General features: G+C 43.9%; 1 protein-coding gene and 1 pseudogene across 5 annotated transcripts in view; both read left to right on the forward strand.

The window, feature by feature from the left end:
• The window catches only part of LOC133371852 (voltage-dependent T-type calcium channel subunit alpha-1H-like), a 229767-nt gene that overhangs the window by 14572 nt on the left and 194681 nt on the right, over positions 1 to 20514 (forward strand). For all 5 annotated transcript variants that reach the window (XM_061599734.1, XM_061599736.1, XM_061599739.1 and 2 more), the window contains exon 2: positions 353 to 658. In XM_061599734.1, coding sequence (XP_061455718.1) covers positions 368 to 658 — 291 coding nt within the window. In that variant the 5' untranslated portion in view covers positions 353 to 367. The remainder of the gene's footprint in view (positions 1 to 352; positions 659 to 20514) is intronic.
• LOC133372139 (5S ribosomal RNA) lies at positions 7774 to 7877 on the forward strand (annotated as a pseudogene).

Raw genomic sequence — 20514 nt, forward strand, 5'->3', positions numbered from 1 at the left:
GGCACCTGTCTAATATTGAAAGGAATTCCAAAGGGTCGGTGCCACTACACTAAAGGTCAGTTTCTTATGTTGTGTGGAAGAGACCTCCTGATAAGATGCTATCTGCAGGAGCCCTTCACCTGCAGAGCATAGTGCTTGACTGGGTATATAAGGGCTAAGACGGTCTTTCAGGTATCCTGGTCCCAAGCTGCTTAGGGCTTTCTACATCAGAACTGGAACCTTGAACATAGCTCGGTAGCCAGTGCAATTCTTTCAGCAAGAAAGAATTTGTTGTCAGATGACGATGCCCTTCCCCAAGAGGTCACGCCCCCTTCCTTACCTACTTCTTTTGTGTCCTCCTTGCCCCCTGCAGGTGCCGGCTGCTATCATGACTGATGGCGAGAGAAGAGAACCCTTCCAGCCGCTGACGAGCGACGAGGTGCAGGTACCTATAGCCTCCGGCACAGCCACCAGCCAGGGGCCCCAGCCTGGGGAGGAAAAAGACGAGGATGCACTCAGCGCTTGTAAATCCATCCAGGACAGTCTGGCCTCAGCAGGATCATCCACCCGGGATCCAGCCCACGAGGGGGAGAACCAGGTCCCTTACCCTGCACTGGCCTCCACCGTCTTCTTCTGCCTCCACCAGACGACCCGCCCGCGCAGCTGGTGTCTCAAACTGGTCTGTAGTCCATATCCTTCCTGGTCTGAGCCGAGTGGCATCAATTTTGTGTGCGGTTTTTCTTTTCCTTATCCACTTTGCCTTCTGGCTTTTTGGTGCTGGATTTGAGAAGATATCTTGGTAGGCAATGGCTTTGGTTGATCATTTTCCTGTCTCTTAATGGGTCGACTATTTTAAGCTTGTTCTCCTCGCCTGCAATGGCCTTGTGGATAGTTTGTGATTGTTTTGACCTAGGCTGAATTCTCTGAATCCAGAAGCGAGATTGGTGGTTGTGGTGGTGGTGGGTAAGACTGCCTTAATGAAGTCATAAGCTGAGAGTTCCAGGTTGAAGGAGATGTAGGTTAGTCTTGTGTTGTGTTGGTGAACCCAGAGGAGATGTCCAAGCTGAGGATGGTTTTATTTGATCCTAGTGAAGTCCTGCCTTGTTGTTGGGTGTGCAACCATTTCATTGTGGCAAAACTAACCATTTCTATTTGGACTTGTCAAATCCTGTGTTCATTTATTACGCCATTCTAAGAAACACTAGCAAATGCAAGAAGGAGAAATTGCATGCTTTAGGTTAATGTATTATTAAGATATGTATTTTATATCTCTGTGTCAGCAGCGTACCCCTAACAAACCTTGATTCACTATGAGTGGGTATCTTTGGGTGAGCTCTTGTGATGTGAAGTAGGCAGACCTCTTTTTTAGTAGAATGTTTCTTCTCTCTAGGACAGGGGTCCCCAACATTTTTTGGGCCAGGAGCACATTTGGAAATCTAAGAAACTGCTATGGATACCACAAAATAGAGGAAGGAGGGGGGAGGAAATTGTCAGAGCTGTGTAGTTAAAGGTGTGGATTGGTCTTCTGTTTCCTTTGATTTTTAATTTGATTTAATTGACTGTTTTGTATTTTGTGTTTTGACATGTATCTGTATTATATTTTTGCTGTACGTCGCCTAGAGTGACAGGATTTTACCTGCCAGATAGGCGTCTAATAAATTTTAGATAATAATAATAATAATAATAATAAAAATACCCATTTCACAGAAGGACTAGCAATGCTCAGAACAACCTCTCCAAAATAACAGGCAAAGCATCTACCCCCTCAACAAAAAGCACAGTGAAAAGAAAAGAAAAGCAGAGAGCTGCTAGCCCCTCCCAAAAAACTCATTTTAATAATTGGGAAGCGTAAGTGGTCTTGGTGTGCTCAAAGGGGTTTTCTGAGGATGTCATAATGCCCATGGGCACCATGTTGGGGATCACAGCTTCAGATAGTGTCTGACCTACTTTTCAGTGCTGCATTTAACCATGTAGTAGCATTTTGTTTTTACGCACATGTTTAAAAATGTGTACCCTGACGTCAAAAAGACAAGCCCAAGCAATCTTCCATTTCTGTCTCAGTGTATTCGAAATCAAAATGCAGGTAGCTGGTTTCTGCCAGGAAATGGAACAAAAGCCCTGCATTGAATCAAAGGGCTCATCCAGGTGAGCTGTTTATTTAGCATTCATCCTGATTTGTTTGCAGGAAAATTAAGACAATGTTGGGTGTTTAATGAGCATTCCCTCTGATTTGTTTGCAGGAAGTCTAGATCATGTTGTGCCAAAGCAAGTGCTATTTCACACTTTCCAGTTCATTTTCCCCTCACTTTGCTTAATTGATCTTTTTTGGGGGGGGGGCGTTATTGCATAAGACTTCCCAATCAGCTCAAAGTGCACAACCTAAATCTGCCGGTATGCCATTGAATCCCACCTGAAAATAGTGACAGTGTGGAAGGGCCCAGGAAGGCCAACAAGGCAGATGAACTTAGGCACAGCAATATTTTCGTGATGGATGGGAGCATTCATGGGAACAGCAAGGTGGAATGCTGGTTCCCATTAGATATGAATGTCTTTACTGTGATATCAGCCCACAGTAAATGTTTTAGTTATTGCAAAAGCTCTGAGGAAACAGAGAACAGCAGGGACACTTCAACTGTTTATGTAAGAGGGCTTAGACGATGCTGGCTGATATGTGGACTGGAATATATATATATATATTTGCACAGGGATTAGCTTGTGACCCAATGCGTGGCTCCAGCCTGGTTCTTTTAATTCAGATGGGATGAACTGCATATCATTGTTGCATAAAGGGAAGGACAGCGAGGAACACACTCTACTTCTCCCAGTTTGTATAGCTGATGTCGGCTGTGTGCTTCAATAAAACACCAACATAATGTGGGTTTCTAGAGTGAGGATGCAACAAAAAGGATGCCTACTGGCTAGCGATGATCCCTTCACTGGGGGCATTGGGTTGCTTTGGTTATTGAATGTGTTGACAGTGCCTTGGATAAAATCAGTCCATGGGTCCCTGTCTCCCTAATATGGGGAACCTGGGCCCTCCAGATGACGTTGGGCTATGGCAAGGGGTGGGAACTTTTGGCCTTTTTTCCCCAAACAGTGCCCAGTTCCCCCACACCTGGTGTTGTATATGATACAGCCAATACTCTATGAGACCACTAAATTCAGCCCCCTGCCACATTTCTCCATATCTATGGGAAAAATATTTCTCTGATTGCAATGAGACTAGATGTGGATCTTTCTGATAAACCAACAAATCTCCCCACATGGCCACCAGTAACTCAAAAAGAAATTGCCGTTCTGATTGCCTGTTTGAAATCCGGCAAAGCCCCTGGTTCCGATAATATTCTCCCTGAATTGCTGAAAGCCCACCAAGTTTGGTGGGTCCCTCTCCTTGCAAATTTCTTTACTTTAATCAACACCTCGGGTTGCATTCCTGAGTCATGGCTTGAATCCATAGTAATCCCCATATTCAAAAAAGGGAACCATGAGGACCCTGAAAACTACCGTCCAATTAGCCTCCTTTCCATCATCGGTAAACTGTATGCCTGTTATTTAAAAGGGAAACTTTCTTCCTGGCTAGAAGAGGAAAACATTCTCGGGAGGGAGCAGGCAGCTTTCAGGAAAGGGAGGTCTGGGATAGAGCATTGTGTGATCCTAAATCACTTAGCCGAAAAATGTAAGAACCGTTGGGGAAACGGTCTGTTCGTTGCTTTTGTTGATTTGAAATCGGCCTTTGACTCTATCCCCAGGGAGTTACTATGGGCAAAATTTGCTAAATCTAAAATTGACAAGAGACTCCTTTTTCTAATTAGTCGACTGCATCATCACACTTTTCTTCGTGTTAGGTGTAGTCATGAAGGACACCTCACAAATCCTATCAATACAACAAAAGGAGTTAGACAGGGTTGCATTCTTGCCCCTCTATTATTCAATTTTTTTATGAATGATTTGTCTCATTACTGTCACTCCCCGGATTTTCACCCCCCCAAACTAGCGAACCTGCACTGTCCATTGCTATTGTATGCAGACGACGCTGTTCTCTTATCGGTTTCTAAAGTTGGTCTCAAACGCCTAATTAGATCTTTTATGAGTTACTGTCACGAAAACAAATTGATTATAAATTTCTCTAAAACTAAGATATTAGCTTTTGCCAAACACTCTCCTCCTCATGAATGGATAATCAATTCCCACAAAATTGAACAGGTTTCCCATTTTAAATACCTTGGGTTATTATTTCACTCATCACTGTCCTGGACTCCCCATATTAGAGGAGCCATCTCTACTGCTTGAAATTCAGCTAATGGCATCCGAAGGTTCTTCTTCACTAAAGGAGGACAATATATCCCGGCAGCCATTAAGGTTTTCAGATCTAAAACTATTTCCCAACTTCTTTACGGGGTACCTTTATGGATTGGCGCTTTTAACCCCTCAATGGAGGCAGTTTTTATCCCTATTTCTTAGACAAATCCTAGGTGTTCCTAGATGTGTTCCATCGGCGGCCCTCAGGTTAGAAACTGGTCTAGCTTCGCTTAAGTCCCAAGCCTGGAAGGCTGCCCTAAATTTTTGGCTTAAAATGTCATATGAAAATTCTTCTGGCTACCTCCCTTTACTTTGGGAAGATCCCTTCATCTCAACATGGGCCCAAACGTATACAAACTATCTTGTAAGTATTGGCCTTTCAGATGAACATCTGGCGTCTCAGGATTTAAAGTCAGCTAAGCTTTCAATCCTGACTCGCATTAGTGACATGGACTTTCAAAGTTCCATCACCGCTGCCACTTCGACCTGTTCCCCTATTCATTTTGGTTTAAGTTTTGCGCCACTACTCAGTGTCCCCTATTTGGAATACCTCACGATCCCTAAATATCGTCTAGCCTTTATGAAGGCTAGATTCAACTGTCTCAACTCCGCCCTATTAGAAGGGAGATTCCAGCGCATTCCTTATGCAAATCGCTTATGTCCATGTGGTGTTAACGGCATAGAAACCTTATTTCATGTCGTCTTTGAATGTTTTTTATATGATGATATTCGTTCTAAATTTATAACTCCTATTATAAATAAATTTCCTTACAAACCACTTGACCGCTTACTTTTTTATCTTCTGTCTGCGGCTAGCAGGGATACTACCTTGCTAGTAGCTAAATACATTTTTGCGGCCCAATCAGCTCGGAGGGTATTCACCCCTCCAGATGTTCCCATTTCTCCATAGTCTTATAACTGTTCTATTGCTCCATTGTTTTTACCGTTTTTATTATGAGTGTTTTCGCCACGCTATGTAACTGTTTTACCGTTATTTTATGATTGTATCTTCGTACTTTTGTATAATTGTTCATAGCGTTATATGTGAATGTTCTGGTCTATGACCGTAACAATAAAGATGATGATGATGATACAGCCAATAAGGACTCATCTACAAAGAAATAGTTGGGAGCGCCAAGTGATCTCCCAATTGTTCCTTTGCAAGTGGGGCTCACTGACAGCACCAATCAGCTGATCGGGGCTGACAGTAATCTCTGCTACGCTTGGACGTTCCACATTGGAAACTCCTTAATACAATCAGTGGGCTCATCAGCGCTATCAGTGAGCCCCACTTTGTCCATTTGCAGCTGCAGTTTGAACCCAAAATTCAGTGCTCTTAGATTATATGTCATCTATAGGTTTCACAGGGTCATTGCCTTTGGGTTGAATGAAAAAAGCAGCTGGCCACTGTGTATGGGAGCTGAGGTTGGTGCATGGTTCAAAGGTGGCGCTGCCACCTGTCCACTTCTAAAATACCACTAGGAGAACGGTGGTAAGGCAATACAGCCAGAGTGGGCCAGTGAGGGGCCCTCAGCCAGTGCCCAAGCTGGCCAACCACTGGTGCTGGGCTTGCTTCTGCACTACAGATGTAAACCAGTTTGACGTAGCAGCATTATAGATTTAAACTGGCCTGGCACTCCTGTGAACTCACTCAAACTGGTCTGATGTACTCACATTATAGTTTTAAACTGGTGTTTGTTGTATCTGCTCTGCAGATTTCAGCTGGTTGGATGGTTGTTTCCTCTTCCCAGGAAACCATGGCGATTGCAGTGTTTTGGGGGGAGATCACTGGTACTCTCTAAGGGAACGATTCTTCTCTTCGAAAACACATTATTTCCCAAGAATTTTGGGGGGATGGGCAGCTCAACCTCAATATTTAAAATGGCATGACACGCATACAAGCTTTGGGTCTCCCTTGTCCTGTCATCTAGTAACTTAGGAAGTTTCCTTACACCAAGTCAGATCATCGTTCATATAGCTCAGTCTTGCAGCTGCTCTCAAGGGCTTCAGGCAAGGGTTTCTCTCAGCACTCGCTGGAAGCATGGGGGATCGAACCTAGGACCCAGTAGTGTAGTGGCAAACCCAGAAGTGCAGGGTCCCTCTATGAAATTTGCACCATGCCCCCTCACAGCCATGCCCCCTTTTCCACTTTTCCTCATCTCCCTTTTGTCTCGTGAGTCCACACTCCACTACAACAGACATCCCTAGGAACCATTCAGCATGAAAGGGGAGTCTCTGTGTTAGCTACTGAGAAGAGTCTTCTTGGTGGCTGACTCGCCTCCTTTCACTCAGATTGGTGCCAATCAGCAGGAAAGGATAAGGATTCTTTTCAGTGGCTAATATGCTTCCTTTTCATGCTGATTGGCTCACACATAGGGATCTGGCTGTGACCCTACTCCCAAACAAAGTAACCGGTCTACGACCCTCAGTGACCCTGGATGACTACACCCTTGCTGGGACCTTTTGCACGCAAAGTGGATACTCTGCCACTGAGCTATGACCCTTCCCCGTTGGTGGTGGTGGTAGTGGGGAGAGTAAATGCTGTTAAACAGTACCATCAAGGTGCAGGCCAAGTTGCAAAAAAAGCACCACAAGAGGAAGCACTCTGCCCCCAAGAAGGATTAGCTTAAACACTGACACCAGGAGACAGAGACGCGCACAAAGAACCTGCGTTGATTTCAGTGGCTGCTGATTTTAAAGTGCTTTTCACCAAAAAAAAAACCCCATAGGTTAAGGAGGTGACATGGTTGTGTTAATATTCTGCGCAGCAGCCAAGGAAGTGCAACGGTCTAGGGCAGCACAGGGCTCTTTCAGCGTGAAATCTGGGGAAGCTCTTTCAACCTGAGGAGCACGTTCACTTCTGGGCAACCTTCCAGGGGCCATATGCCAGTAACAGTTTGGGCCAGTGGCAAAAGTGGACGGAGCAATGTATATGTATTTTACCTTTGTACGATAGGCTAGTGTCTACACACGCTCGCACCGACCTTTCTAAGTTCCATCCTAGCAAGCGAGAGGCATTATTTCAATTCTAGGGCACTTTCAAGCCAGGCAAGGAAACTCTAGCCAGGGAGGAGTGTGGCCTGGGGACAGTTCTGGGGGCCAAACAGAGATGCCTAGAGTGCCACATTTGGCCCCTGGCTTGAGGTCCCCCACTGCTGGGTAGGGATGTACAAGAATTCCATCCAATTTGAATCTGGTACCAAATTCTCCATTAATTCGCTTATTCGCTATTGTTGTGGATTGGATTTTTATGTAGTGATTTTCCCCAGTTTTGGGAAATTGATTTTATTTTATTTTTAAAAAATCTGTCTAAAGTATTGATATTAATATTGATATTTTATCAACATTTCCTTCAATTAATCAACATTTCCTTCAATTTATTGACATTTCCTTTTAAAAAATTCTTTTTAAAAAAATATTGGTATTGCTTTAAAAATATTGCTATTAATATTGATTTGGGGGGGCAGGAGGATGGATCAGTAAAAGCAGAAGTTAGCATACTACCCTGAACACTCCCGATCTCGTCTGATCTCAGAAGCTAAGCAGGGACAGGCCTGGTTAGTACTTGGATGGGAGACTGCTAGGGAATATCGGGTGCCATAGGCTTAGAGGAAGGCAATGCTAAACCACCTCTGAATACGTCTTACCATGAAAACCCTATGAATATATCCAAAAAACATTGATAGGGTCACCATCAGTTGTAATCGACTTGAAGGCATATAAGAACCACAAAGCAGACAAAGAACAAACTCAAATCGATACCGGTCTGTTAGGTTGATGGATTGCTTTCAAACTGGCACTGGCCAATGGATCCCATCCATACTGCCGGGCTAGCACAGTGAAAGTGCATTGCTCATGCTCCTCCCACACACCGTGTTTCCAGAGTGATGTGGGGCAGTGGCATCCATGCGCCTGCCTGCAATATGGAGTTTGGGCCCATGGATGTGCAGCAGCCTTCCCAAGACTGGTGCCCTCTCCAGCGGTATGGGGCTGTAACTCCTGTCGGCCCAATCCAGCACACAGAAGGCCACGTATACGTCTTGCCTCATCTTCCAGAAATGAGGATGACTCTTTCCAAAGAGCTTTACGGCATGAGTCGCCAGATCCAGTTTCCAGCCGAGGCATCTTGGCAATGAGGAACGTGCAGTGTCTGCTCAGTACCTGCCAGGCGTTGTGCAGCTTCTGTCCTGCCAGCATTTTGATGAGCATTATTTATTAATATGGTGATTATCGATCTCGCTTTAGTTAAGCAATGAAACTCGGGTTCTTTCAAACCGGCTCTTCCGTGGCTCCCTTGGTAACGGGAAGAGGAAGGAGGTTGCTGGGGGAAGAAGGCTTCTGCGGAGACAACAGCCCATAATAATCCATTCCTAGGAGCAAACAGTGGCAAGAGAGAGACTGCATCAGTTTTATGGGCTTGGTTGTCCCCGTGCTTTAGCTAGTTGCTATCGCTGGCCAGGCTTTTAAATTTAGTAAGTCCTGAAGGCTTCGAATGAGAGCCGGTGTGGTGTAGCGGTTAGAGTGCTGGACTACAACCTGGGAGATCAGGGTTTGAATCCCCACACAGCCATAAAGCTCGTTGGGTGACCTTGGGCCAGTCACTGCCTCTCAGCCTCAGAGGGAGGCAATGGTAAACCCCCTCTGAATACCGCTTACCATGAGAACCCTATTCAAGGGTTGCCATAAGTCGGGATTGACTTGAAGGCAGTCCATTTGCATTTTGAAGGCTTTGAAGCTAGGGCACATGGAAGGGACAAACCGCCCACTTGCTAGGTGTCCTAGAGGCAGGAGAGCTTTCTGAGTGTTTTTTCAAGCAACATGGCCCTCCAGGCCTCCCTCTCCGGCTCTCAGAACTCTTCAAAACCAGAAACATATGGGGAAGGGCCATAGTTCAGTGGTAGAGCATCTGCCTGGCATGCAGAATCTCCAGGTAGGCCTGGGGGAGACTTCTGTCTGAAATCCTAGAGAGCTGCTGCCAGTCAGTGTAGGCAGTACTGAGCTAGATGGACCAATGGTCTGACCTGGTATAAAGCAGCTTCCTGTGCTGGATGTGTTGGGGAAGAGGTGTATCTCAGTGGTAGAGCATCTGCCCCGCATGCAGAAGGCCCTGGGTTCTGTCCCGGCATCTCCAAGAAGGGCTGGGAGAGACTCTGGCCTGAAACCCTGGAGAGCCGCTGCCAGTCAGTGTAGACAATACTGCGCTAGAGGGAACAGTGGGTCTGCTTCAGTATAAGGCAGCTTCCTGTGTTTCAAAGCCCCCGGTCCATCTCTCCAGGCTGCACCCCTCACCAGCCCTGCTATGGACCCTCCTTGACCGCGTTTTGCCTGGCTGGGAGGTGTCTTCGATCTGTGAGGATGGCTCCCTCTTGCCTGGACAGAAGATGGAGAGAATGAGGGGGGGTGAAAAAACCTCTGGTTTCTGCGCTGCTGGAAGGTTGCTGGCTGTGCAAAAGTAAGAGTGTGGCTCCAGCTAGGGATGGAGGATGCATTGTGTTAAGGGACGTTGCTTTGCCAAAAGCTGTGTATCCGGCCAAATTGCATAGAAACACTGCATATTAGGAGAAGAGAGCACTAAAATGCTGGTTAAGTTTCGTTGGGACAGGTGTTTTTACAAAATTGCAAACTGATCTGGAGAACTGAATTTAAGAGTCGAAAGTGAGGAACTGCAATGGACAGATTTGCCTGTCCCTACCTCAGGCCCCGCCCACCACTGGAATGCGACCCTTGGAAGGAAGCCCATGAAGGTATGCGGCCCTCATGCTGAAAAAGTTTCCCCAGCCCTGCTATAAACTACTAGGGAGGCTCAACATGCACAGCTCCTATACATACCTATTCCAGCCCTCCACTTGTTCTGTGACTCCCAGAATTCCATTTGTTCTGGAAGTCACTGGTACAGGTCTTCATCAGGCTATTTGCTTTTTAATCCTCCCCCCCCCTCTTAATTTACAGGCTTGTATATGACTGTGCATCTTCCTGAGCAGTCCTCTGACTGCGTAGACACCATAATCTTTTTTGGTTCGCCCCCAGTTCTTTTCCAAAGAAAGCCCCCATCTGCAGTATGCATTTAAAGCACTATAATATCACTGTTAACAGTAATGTTCCCCCCCTCCGCCCAAGAATCCTGGGAACTGTAGTTGCTTAAAGGTGCTGAGAATTCTTAGGAGACCCCCTATTCCCTTCAGAGAGCTACAATTCCCAGAGTGGTTTGACAATCAATCCCTCTTCCTAGGGAACTCTGGGAATTGTAGCTATGTGAGGGGAAGAACGAGGGAGCCTCCTCTCAACACCTTTTAAAAAAAGTACAGGATCACATGGATCAACCAAATTTGATTATTAGAAGGAATGAGTGGAATCTGCAACATGATGTGGTCGTGTGGACTTCTGCTGTTCAGGAATCCAGGAGTATCATTCCGTCCCCCTCTCATATTTTCCAATCCCCCCTTCCCCAGAGTCAGCATTCTGTCCCACTGAACATGCTGCATCTTCAATGGACTGTTTTGGGGGTTCTCGCCACTGTATATTTCCCTCCTAAAGATACTTTATACTTCTGCAATCTTTGGGGTTCCCCCAAGTCTGCTAATCCCCTTTCTCTGCATGGATGGTGCAGTTTTGACTATGAAAAGATTGGCACTCACAGCCTGAACATTGGAAATAGAAGGGATAATGACCACAGCCTTTAACTGCTACATCTTGGTTCTTATGCACAACCTTCTAGTTGTAAGCATGCTTTAAAATCCCAATATGGGATACAAACATACTTTCAAAGCACAGTTCCTGCACTGATGGCCTGGATTGCAGATTAGTGGCTCCCACAACAGCTGTTTTCCCCCCTCCGCCCCTTGTCTCATAACAAGATAGCCCCACCTGCCTCCTTGCCATGCTGTTTTACATTGCAGAGGGGCAGCTGAGAAAACCTGGAATGGATTATGGTGGTCCAGAAAATTCAATCTGGAATTCTAGACCCAGTCTCCTATAGATACATCCACACACACCTAGGGCAGAAAGGTGAACATAAGAGTCTCTCTAGCTTGTAACAAGCTGTGCTGAAGAGAGAATTTTGACAAATGCAGTTTCTCCTGTCAGGGGAAAAAATGGCAATGGCCTGCTGCAATCCCCTCTTCCAACCACCTATGAAAGAGGTTTTCTTTAAATCTGTTTACTCTTTTCCCACTGGCCACTCTCATCTACTTTTTAGGGGCATTGCTAAGTTCTGAAAAGTGGCATGAGCCGTGATGAACATTTCCTGGAGATCACTGGATGGGCTAATGTTTTAAAACTATAACTGTGTTTTTAGCATGTTTTTAACCTTTTTTTTAAATTCTTTTGGTTGCTGTTCAGTTGTTTATAACGTTTGCTGTCTTGGGCTCCTTTGGGAGGATATAAATGTAATAAATAATAATTTGGACAAAATGTGCACATGCTAATTTATATATAGATATGCAAATTAAGGCTTTGTAGCAAACTTAAACATTTTTAAATGCTTTTTAAAGGTGAGAAAGGACAGGAGAGCTGGGGGCCTGTTGCACAAGTCCCAAGGTTTCCCCAACCCACCCCTATCCCAGAACGCCCGTCTCTTTCCATAACTTGCTAGCTTCGTGCATGGGCTGTGTGACAGAGTAGACGAGAGAATCCGTGATCCACCTGTTGAAATATTATTTACCTTGTTCAGTGTGGTCCATCCAGTGGCGGCTGGTGGCTCCATGTCAGTGGGTCAGTGAAAGCCACTCCAGCTTTTAGTTCAAACTTTCAAGGAGCTGACCAAGGTCCATTATCTCCATCAAAAAACCCTCACATATAGAAAGCCATAACGGCTGAGTGTAAGAAAGGCCTTCCTGGATAAGACCAAAGGTCCAGTCTAGTTAAGAATCCTGTTACCCACCAGATGCCTATGGGAAAGCCCACAACCAGATAAGGGAGGCAAACAGCCCTCTCTCACTCTTTCTGCTCAGCAGCATACCTCTGTCCATGGAAGTTCCACTTAGCGAGCATGACTGTACCTGTTCTCCTCCGTGACATTGCCTAAAGCCTTCTGAAGTGAGTGGCTGGTGTCTCCATACCTTGCAGCAGCAAGTTCCATAAATAAAGTATATACTGCATGAAGAAGTGCCACTGATTCCTCAGGTGCCTCTGAGGAAGTACAGAGTACTTTAGCCTTGCCACTGAGCCCTCACACTGCAGTGGTGTGCCTGTCTCAGGGGTTCCACCTTGGATAGGTAAACAGTTCGTTTTGGTTACTTACAGCTCAATCAGGGTGCCTTGTGCTTTACAAAGTAGAAAAGGACACAAGTTCCTGCCCCAAAGGACTTTACAGTCCCAGTTTTGACATGGGGGGAAATGGCACATGGTAGGAGGGAAGTGGAGGCAGTGGTAAACACAGGAAGAAAATGTGATTGGAATAGAGAGAGGCTTGGTTGCAATCAAGCAGGACTGGGCAAACTGAGTTTACAAGCCCTCTGCAAGAAATCAGTTCAGACTTTTGGCAAAGGTGACCTGTCCCTTTCCTGACAGCTTGCTGTTCAAGAAGAGAGAGGGAGAAGAGGGTGACAAAGAGAGGGGTGTGAGAGAGACAGAGAGTGGCCCCACACACTTCTGGCTTCAGCCCTGTCCACAATTGGCCTATGACCCCAAACACATCACCCTTGAAGTAATGGAGACGCCACCGGAAAGAAAAGTTTAGCACTGTATACAGAGCCGAGCTCAAGGGCTGTACACAAGGCTTCACGAGTGATGTATCTTCCAAGATGTCTCAAACCATGACACTGTTCTTTTTTTTATTAAAAAAAAAATTAACCACAGCCTGCATTGGGTCAGGGGGCTAGCTGGAGACAGTCGTTTTCCAAGTCTGGATTGTTATCTGCCGTGGCGTTTTAAAAACGCAGGGCTTTCCGGCAATGGGCTTGCTGAGTTTTGTGCAACCTGCTGAATTAAAAGAAAGAAAAGGCATGGCATGTGTTTCCAAAATTGCCTCTGCCGAAAGGGCAAGGGGCTTTGGAAAGAATGCCGGCGAAGCATTTCTGTGGCACTTTTAAAAGCGGCGAGACGGAAAGACGGATGGTGAGACGAGCAGGGTGCAGGGTGTGTGTGCTGCAACAAGAGCCAGGAGGATTCAAAGAGCACCTGTCTTCGGGAGTCGGAGGGGCCGGCAGTTGTGCAAAAAAAAAGACATGTCAGAGTTGCAAAGCGGTTTTCCATCTGCACGGAAGGATATTGCTTGACTTCCCAAGTCAGGAGTCCCTTAATTGGCAGTAACAATGCCTTTACATTGAAAACCCCACAGCAGTTTTGTGGGAAACTGACATCTCCAGAGATGGACATGTTGGAAATGGAACAAGGCATGTTCGAACTCTATGCATCTGCAATATATTTTTGGAAAGAGAAATCTCCAGGCCGACTTCCCGAATAGGGACGGGGGAGAAATTTGGTTTTGTTTGCATTTTAATGTGATCCTTTGCCATTTGTGCGTCTCAAAATGATATGCAAACTGACAGCGATCCTTTGAAACGTGTACTCTTGCATTTTGTGATGCAGTTCTGCAGCCAAACAGTGAAATGAGGGCACAAACAGAAAGTGTGCCCAAGGATGCATATGACTGTGACAACAACGCACACACGTGCATTATGTTAAAGAAAATTGGTTGCAAAAATGTGTTTGTTGGGAGACGTGTGCGCTAAAATTATGATGAATTTTCATGAGGACTGAAAGAAAAAACAAGCTGATGCAGAAGAACTGAACAAGACTGGAAAGATGAGAAACTGAGTGAAAACAAAATTGACAGATTTCTCCATTCCAACTCCCATAAGACCCAGCCAGCATGGCTGATGGCCAGGGATGATGGGAGTTGTGGTCCAGCGACATCTGGCTGCCCTGCCATAGGATATGGGATATGGGATGGAGGATGAAGAGGGCAACCAGAATGATCAAGGGGATGGAGCGACTCCCTTATGAGGAAAGGTTGCAGCATTTGGGGCTTTTTAGTTTAGAGAAAAGGCAGGTCAGAGGAGACATGATAGAAGTGTATAAAATTATGCATGGCATTGAGAAAGTGGATAGAGAAAACTTTTTCTCCCTCTCTCATAATACTAGAACTCGTGGACATTCAAAGAAGCTGAATGTTGGAAGATTCAGGACAGACAAAAGGAAGTACTTCTTTACTCAGCACATAGTTAAACTATGGCATTTGCTCCCACAAGACGCAGGAATGGCCACCAGCTTGGATGGCTTTAAAAGAAGATTAGACAAATTCATGGAGGACAGGGCTATCAATGGCTACTAGCCATGATGGCTGTGCTGTGCCACCCTAGTCAGAGGCAGCAAGCTTCTGAAAACCAGTTGCCGGAAGCCTCAGGAGGGGAGAGTGTTCTTGCACTCGGGTCCTGCTTGCGGGCTTCCCCCAGGCACCTGGTTGGCCACTGTGAGAACAGGATGCTGGACTAGATGGGCCACTGGCCTGATCTAGCAGGCTCTTCTTATGTTCTTATGATCTGTAATAAAGGCTTCACAGGGAAAATTGAGTTTTGAGGAGGGAACAGAAGGAATTGGGTATAGGAGCAGGCAATGCTTTTTCTGCACTGAGCACAAGGCACTTTGCACACACTCTCCTTTATGGCTTTCAGTGCTCTAAGAGTGAGCACCACACCCCCATCTGTCTTTCGGCTTGATGGAAAAGAGTGTTCTGAGATCTTTTCGGCCCAGGGTAGTCATTACAAAGCTTGCTGAGCAAGGACCGAGCAGGTGTGAATGAGCCGGCTTGAATGGTGTGTGTGTAAGGAGCCGGCAAGGAGGTTTTGAAAATGCACATCTGGTTGCATTTAGTCACATGATCACCCCTTTTTTAATCTGCAGTCTGAAGTGATGCAGTGGTATCCCAGGGAAGGTTGGGAAAGATCCCTCTCTCTGAAAGTTTTTAAATACTTGTCTTTAACTGTTTTATCAAGAATTTTAGTGTGTGTGTGTGTGTGTGCGGGGTTGTAAACCACTTGGAGATCTTTACATTCAAGTGGCCTATACATTTTGTTAAACTGATAAATAATAAACCCTAGAGAACAGCTGCCAGTCAGTGTTGACAATAGCGTGCTGGATGAACTAGGGGTCTGGATCCATATAAGGCAGATCCTTATACTTCATTTTGTGGGGGGGCAAGGTCCTTGACGCCAAGAAGAGTTTTAACAAGTGAGCTATGGTAGTGTAGACTGAAAACAAGAAAGCCATGCCCCTTCAGATGTTTTTGGACACCCGTCCGCTCCAACCAGCATGGCTAATGGTCAAAGATTATGGGAGCCGCGATCTAATGGCATCAGGAGCCTCACAGCTTAGCTACCCCTTCTCTAGATTAGATATTCCAGAGCTGAACTGATGTTTCTTGGAGGGTTAGTAAATGCCAGAACGCCTGCTGGTTTTCCATCCGTTGTTTTACACCTTGTAGCATAAGCATTTGAACCCATGTCTGCCAATTTCCTCCTCCCTCCAATCCATTTTTTTCCTTTTGTGTCGTGTCTGACAGGCAGGGACTGTCTTTTTTTTTTCCTTTTAAAGTGATTTGTAAGCCACTCTGGGAGCCTTTTTTTTGGCTGAAGAGCAAGATAAAAAAATATTTTAATAAATCTGCTCAACAGTATCTTTCCAGATGAAAGTTTTACTACAAATGGCATCTCTCTGTCTCGCTCCCCCTCCCTTCCTTTTTCTTTTAAGCAAAATAGATTTCTTATTTAGCCGGCAATTAGGGAGTGATCTATTTGGCAGGAAGAAACCCTGTCTTCCCACTTCCTCCATAAATCACTGACTTTAAATATTTACAATCCAGGGAAAAAATATATGCACCTATATATTCAGACATCCGTGAATCTTGCTACAAGTTTTGTATGCGTTTCTCCCCAGTTTGCACATAACTAGGATTGTCTAAGGAAGTTGCAAAATGGCAAGATTTAAAACAGACTAAACCAAACCCTCCAGACGTTTAATACCTAGCAGCCCAAGACCGTAAATGTTTCCTCAGAGGAAAGTCCCTGGGGATTCAGTGGGATTTACTTCTGAGTCCTAACTAGGGATGGAAGGATCTGTCAGTTTTGGTTCTCTTATTTTTTCAAGCCTGAAATTTGGTTCTCCGACATATCTGCAGCAATTTGCAATAAAAAAAAAGTCCTGAAAATTCTCCAGCATTTTAGTGGACACATTTTTGCATGCAGATTTGACTTAAGGTACATTTTTGCAAACAATTTCTTCTAATACAATGTCATTTTGGTAAGTTGCTTTCACTCATATATTCGTTTTTATGCACACTTGCCCCTAACAGATGCATTTTTGTAAATACTGTTAGGTTGGTGCACTGCAGTGCAAAATTCCAAAAAATTGTGAATGTTGAAGAATTGCCGTGTTTCAGCTCTCATATCGTTTTGGAAACTGAATTTGATCGATTCGGCTGTAAATGAGAACTGAATCAAATTTCATCCCCATCCGCAGTCCTAACTGAGACTGCACTCCTATAGTACACACCAGGTCTCCCTTTTCAGACAGAGGGGCATATCTGGAAATCTGCAAAAGTGCTGTGGTGAGTATAACCCCCCATTCATTAAATACCTAACAGCCCAAGGCTGTAAATGTTTCCTCAGATACATTTCCTACTAGGAGGAAGGGCAGAATATAAATCTAATAATAATAATAAAATAAAATTTTATTTGTGAGTCGCCTATCTGTCCGAATTAACGGACACTCTAGGCGACGTACAATAACATAGTAAAATACAATATACAAATCAACAAGCCACAATCAGTAGTTAATCTAAAAATCAATCAATAAATAAAAATCTCACAGAAGAAAAACTGGTGATGATCAAAGCCCCCCCCAAAACCAGGCAAAATATCCCTCCCCCAAATAAAACCAAATAAAGCACAGACAGACCCCCCCCAAAAATAGGCAATCCTGAAACTCACTTTAAAAAAATGAAAGGGGCAGGGAGCTTGGTGGATTTCAAGGGGGTTTCTGAAGGTGCCATGTTGGGGACCCCACATACACAAAATTAGAATGTAATCTTAACCATGTCTGCTCAGAAGTACGTCCTATTGAGTTCAGTGGGGCTTCCTCCACAGGAAGTGAGGTTAGGATTGCTGCTGTACATGGATAAGCCTAATGGACCAAAGTGGAACTTTACTTCTGAGTAGGCATGCACAGTGTGGTGCTTTCTAGACTAAGATGACCTTCCTAGAACCGGGCTACAGTTTTTTTAAAAAAAATCTGTGTTAAGCACAGTTTCCATGATTGTAGCTGGATAGAATGTCATTTTGTGTGCACTTCAATGACTTGCAAATGAGCTGCAGACAGTAGCCCCTTGCTTCTCTCACCTAAGATGTGGGAACACTTGGGTTTGAAACCCTCTCCATCCATTAAAGCTCAATAGTTGACCCTTTGCCAGTCAGAGGCACACCCAGCCTAGCCTGCCCCACAGGGCTATTGTGAAGATAAAATGAGGATAACTATCCCCACATAGCCATGAAGCTCACTGGGTGACCTTGGGCCAGTCACTACCTCTCAGCCTCATGAAAAACCTGTTCATAGGGTCGCCATAAGTCAGAATCGACTTGAAGGCAGTACCCACACACACATATCATGTATCCACCCTGGGCTACTCAAAGGAAGGCCTGAATATGCAATATGAGAAATAATGGTTAAAAACCTATACACTTTAGTGATTTCTAAAAGCAATGCTTTGGACTATGTTTTCTGGAAGTTGTCAACGGTCAATGAGGAAGGAAGGGCTTAAAAATGACAGAAGTGAGGTTTGCACAGGGTGAATAATCCTCTGCTCTAGAAAGGCCAGGTCCTGACTTCCGGGAAGGGTGACTTAGCCTGTGCCTGCTTTTGAGACGGGCTCCTGCCTCAAAAGAAGCTTATTCAGATATATCAGTCAGTTTTTTCTTTTTTTTTTGACTGATTAAACTTCTCCCGGGTAGGGAGAAACGAAGAGATTAACCTCAAAGCCTATTTTTGTTGGGACGACCAGATCTCATTAATTTATGGGACGAGGTCCAGCCGACGAAGGTGGGACGGATTTTTAACAGCAAGCTCTATCTGATAAAGCGAACGTTCACCTTATCTTCTAAGAGAGAACGCACTAACAGGCAAGCACCCTTCTTTCTATATTTTTCTTTTACTTGACTTAAATTGTTGCTGTTTAAAAGAGATTTGCCAGATTGATCAGTTTTTGACATCTCACTGGGGAGCCATAACTTCTCTCTGCTACGCACTAATTAATAGCTTATCTCTGTTTTTGTTGCAAAAAGCTGTCCTGGATTTGCATTCTAAAGATATACACAGAAGAGGGATTTCTATTCCAGATTTTTATTTTGAAAAATATTATACTGTTTTGAGACTACTCTCTTTTTGGTCTATTTTATTTTGACGAATCTGTTTCTTGACGATTGCCATTAATTGTTTCGATCCTGGGAACTGCATTTTGTTTACTTAACTATTGGAGAGATAAGGCTGTCTGCTCTGTTTATACTGTGATGTCACCAAGTTTGGAGTATTAACCCAATTGTTGCTGAAATAAGAAGTGGTTTTCCTATATTTTTCTTTTAAAATGGCAATTAAGAAAGTGGCTGAAAATCTGGAAATAACTATGTTTCAGAAAATAATGGATGAGATTGAGATAATGAAAATTGAATTGAGTAAAATGAAGCAGGAGATTAAAGATATAAGGGTCCCTGTGAGAGAGGTGACCCTGGAAGGGGTCCCTGTGAGAGAGGAGACCCCGGAGATTGGAACAGGGGTCCCTGTGAGAGAGGTGACCCTGGAGACTGGAATAGGGGTCCCTGTGAGAGAGGAGATCCCGGAGATTGGAACCAACGTGGAACAGGAACAAGATTTGGAGTCTATGGACTTTAGAAATAAAATCTATTGTTTGGAACTCAATGTTATCTCTGAAGAAATGAATGAAGATTCTAGAGATAAAGTTATCAATGGCATGGATAATCTTCTGGACTGGAATGATGTGATGGAGCCCAATATAGAGAAAATCTATGGAATTAACTGCAGCCATGTGACAATGGAAAAACTTTTAAGAGATGACCCAGTGTATTTTGAAAAAAAGAACAGAGATATGATTTTACAGCAGTATTTCAGCAACCTATTCAGAATGGATGGCAAGAAAATATTTGGGATAGAGGTAATCCCCATCAGACTCTTACTATATGACTATGGCTTTGACAGCAAGATTATTATGGAATACTGATAATGGAAGATTGGATATTGAAATTACTGGACTTAACAAGACTACTGAAGATGGAAGATGGAAAATGGAACTAATAGAGATAATAGAACAATGGCTACTGAAATTATTGAACCTAACAGATTCTGATGTGATGGATTAATTGAAATGTTTATTTTGACTATGGTTATGACAATAAGATTATCATAATTAGTAATGAGATGGATTAATCGATATGCTTATCTGGAAAAAAAAATTGATAGATATATTTCTTAAAGAATTGAAACCTCTCTTTGACTTTTTGTGGAAAGAATAAAGTAATGTTTATGAGATTTGATGATTAAGTAAGATAACTACTGGAGGAAAGTGATTTTATAATATGACTTAAGAGACAGGATTGTTATATATTATAGACTTATAACTGATTTGATCTTTGACAAATGGGAAGTCAATATTTTACTCTTTATTTTTTATTTTTGTTTTTTTTTTCTTTTTTTCTTTTTGTTTAACTATTTTTGATTTTGTTTTTTGTCTTTGAATGTTTTATGATTTTGTCTTGTATGTTTTATGAAAATCTGAATAAAAATTATTGAAAAAAAAAATAGAAAGGCCAGGTCCTGAATGTCAAGTGTTTTCATTTAGTCTGAAGTTGCTCAGTAGTAAGGGGAAATCGTTCTGCACATGCCTAGACGTCATTTTGTTTTCTATTATCACTTCATAGCTATGTCTTTAAAGAGAGAGACTGCTGCTGAATATGTTAAAAAAAAAAGAGGGGCGGAGGGCTGTGACTTTTTCTACATACACCGTTGTGTCTGGGAACTGTGCCCTTGCATGTAGGGTGCATGTAGGGTGTTTGTTTAAAATGTATACTGTCGAACGTAATAAAAATCTCCAAATGGTCTGCATAAAAACATGACAACATTCAATCAAATGGCTTTAAAAACGAGGTGAAAAGCACATTTGATTTACTGCTTGGTTATCTAAAAAGGCGAGCAACTACATCCCCAGGGCGGGCGGGAAGCTGACTATTAGATAGT

This window comes from Rhineura floridana, chromosome 17 (assembly GCF_030035675.1).
Source record: "Rhineura floridana isolate rRhiFlo1 chromosome 17, rRhiFlo1.hap2, whole genome shotgun sequence".
Lineage (NCBI taxonomy): Eukaryota > Metazoa > Chordata > Lepidosauria > Squamata > Rhineuridae > Rhineura > Rhineura floridana.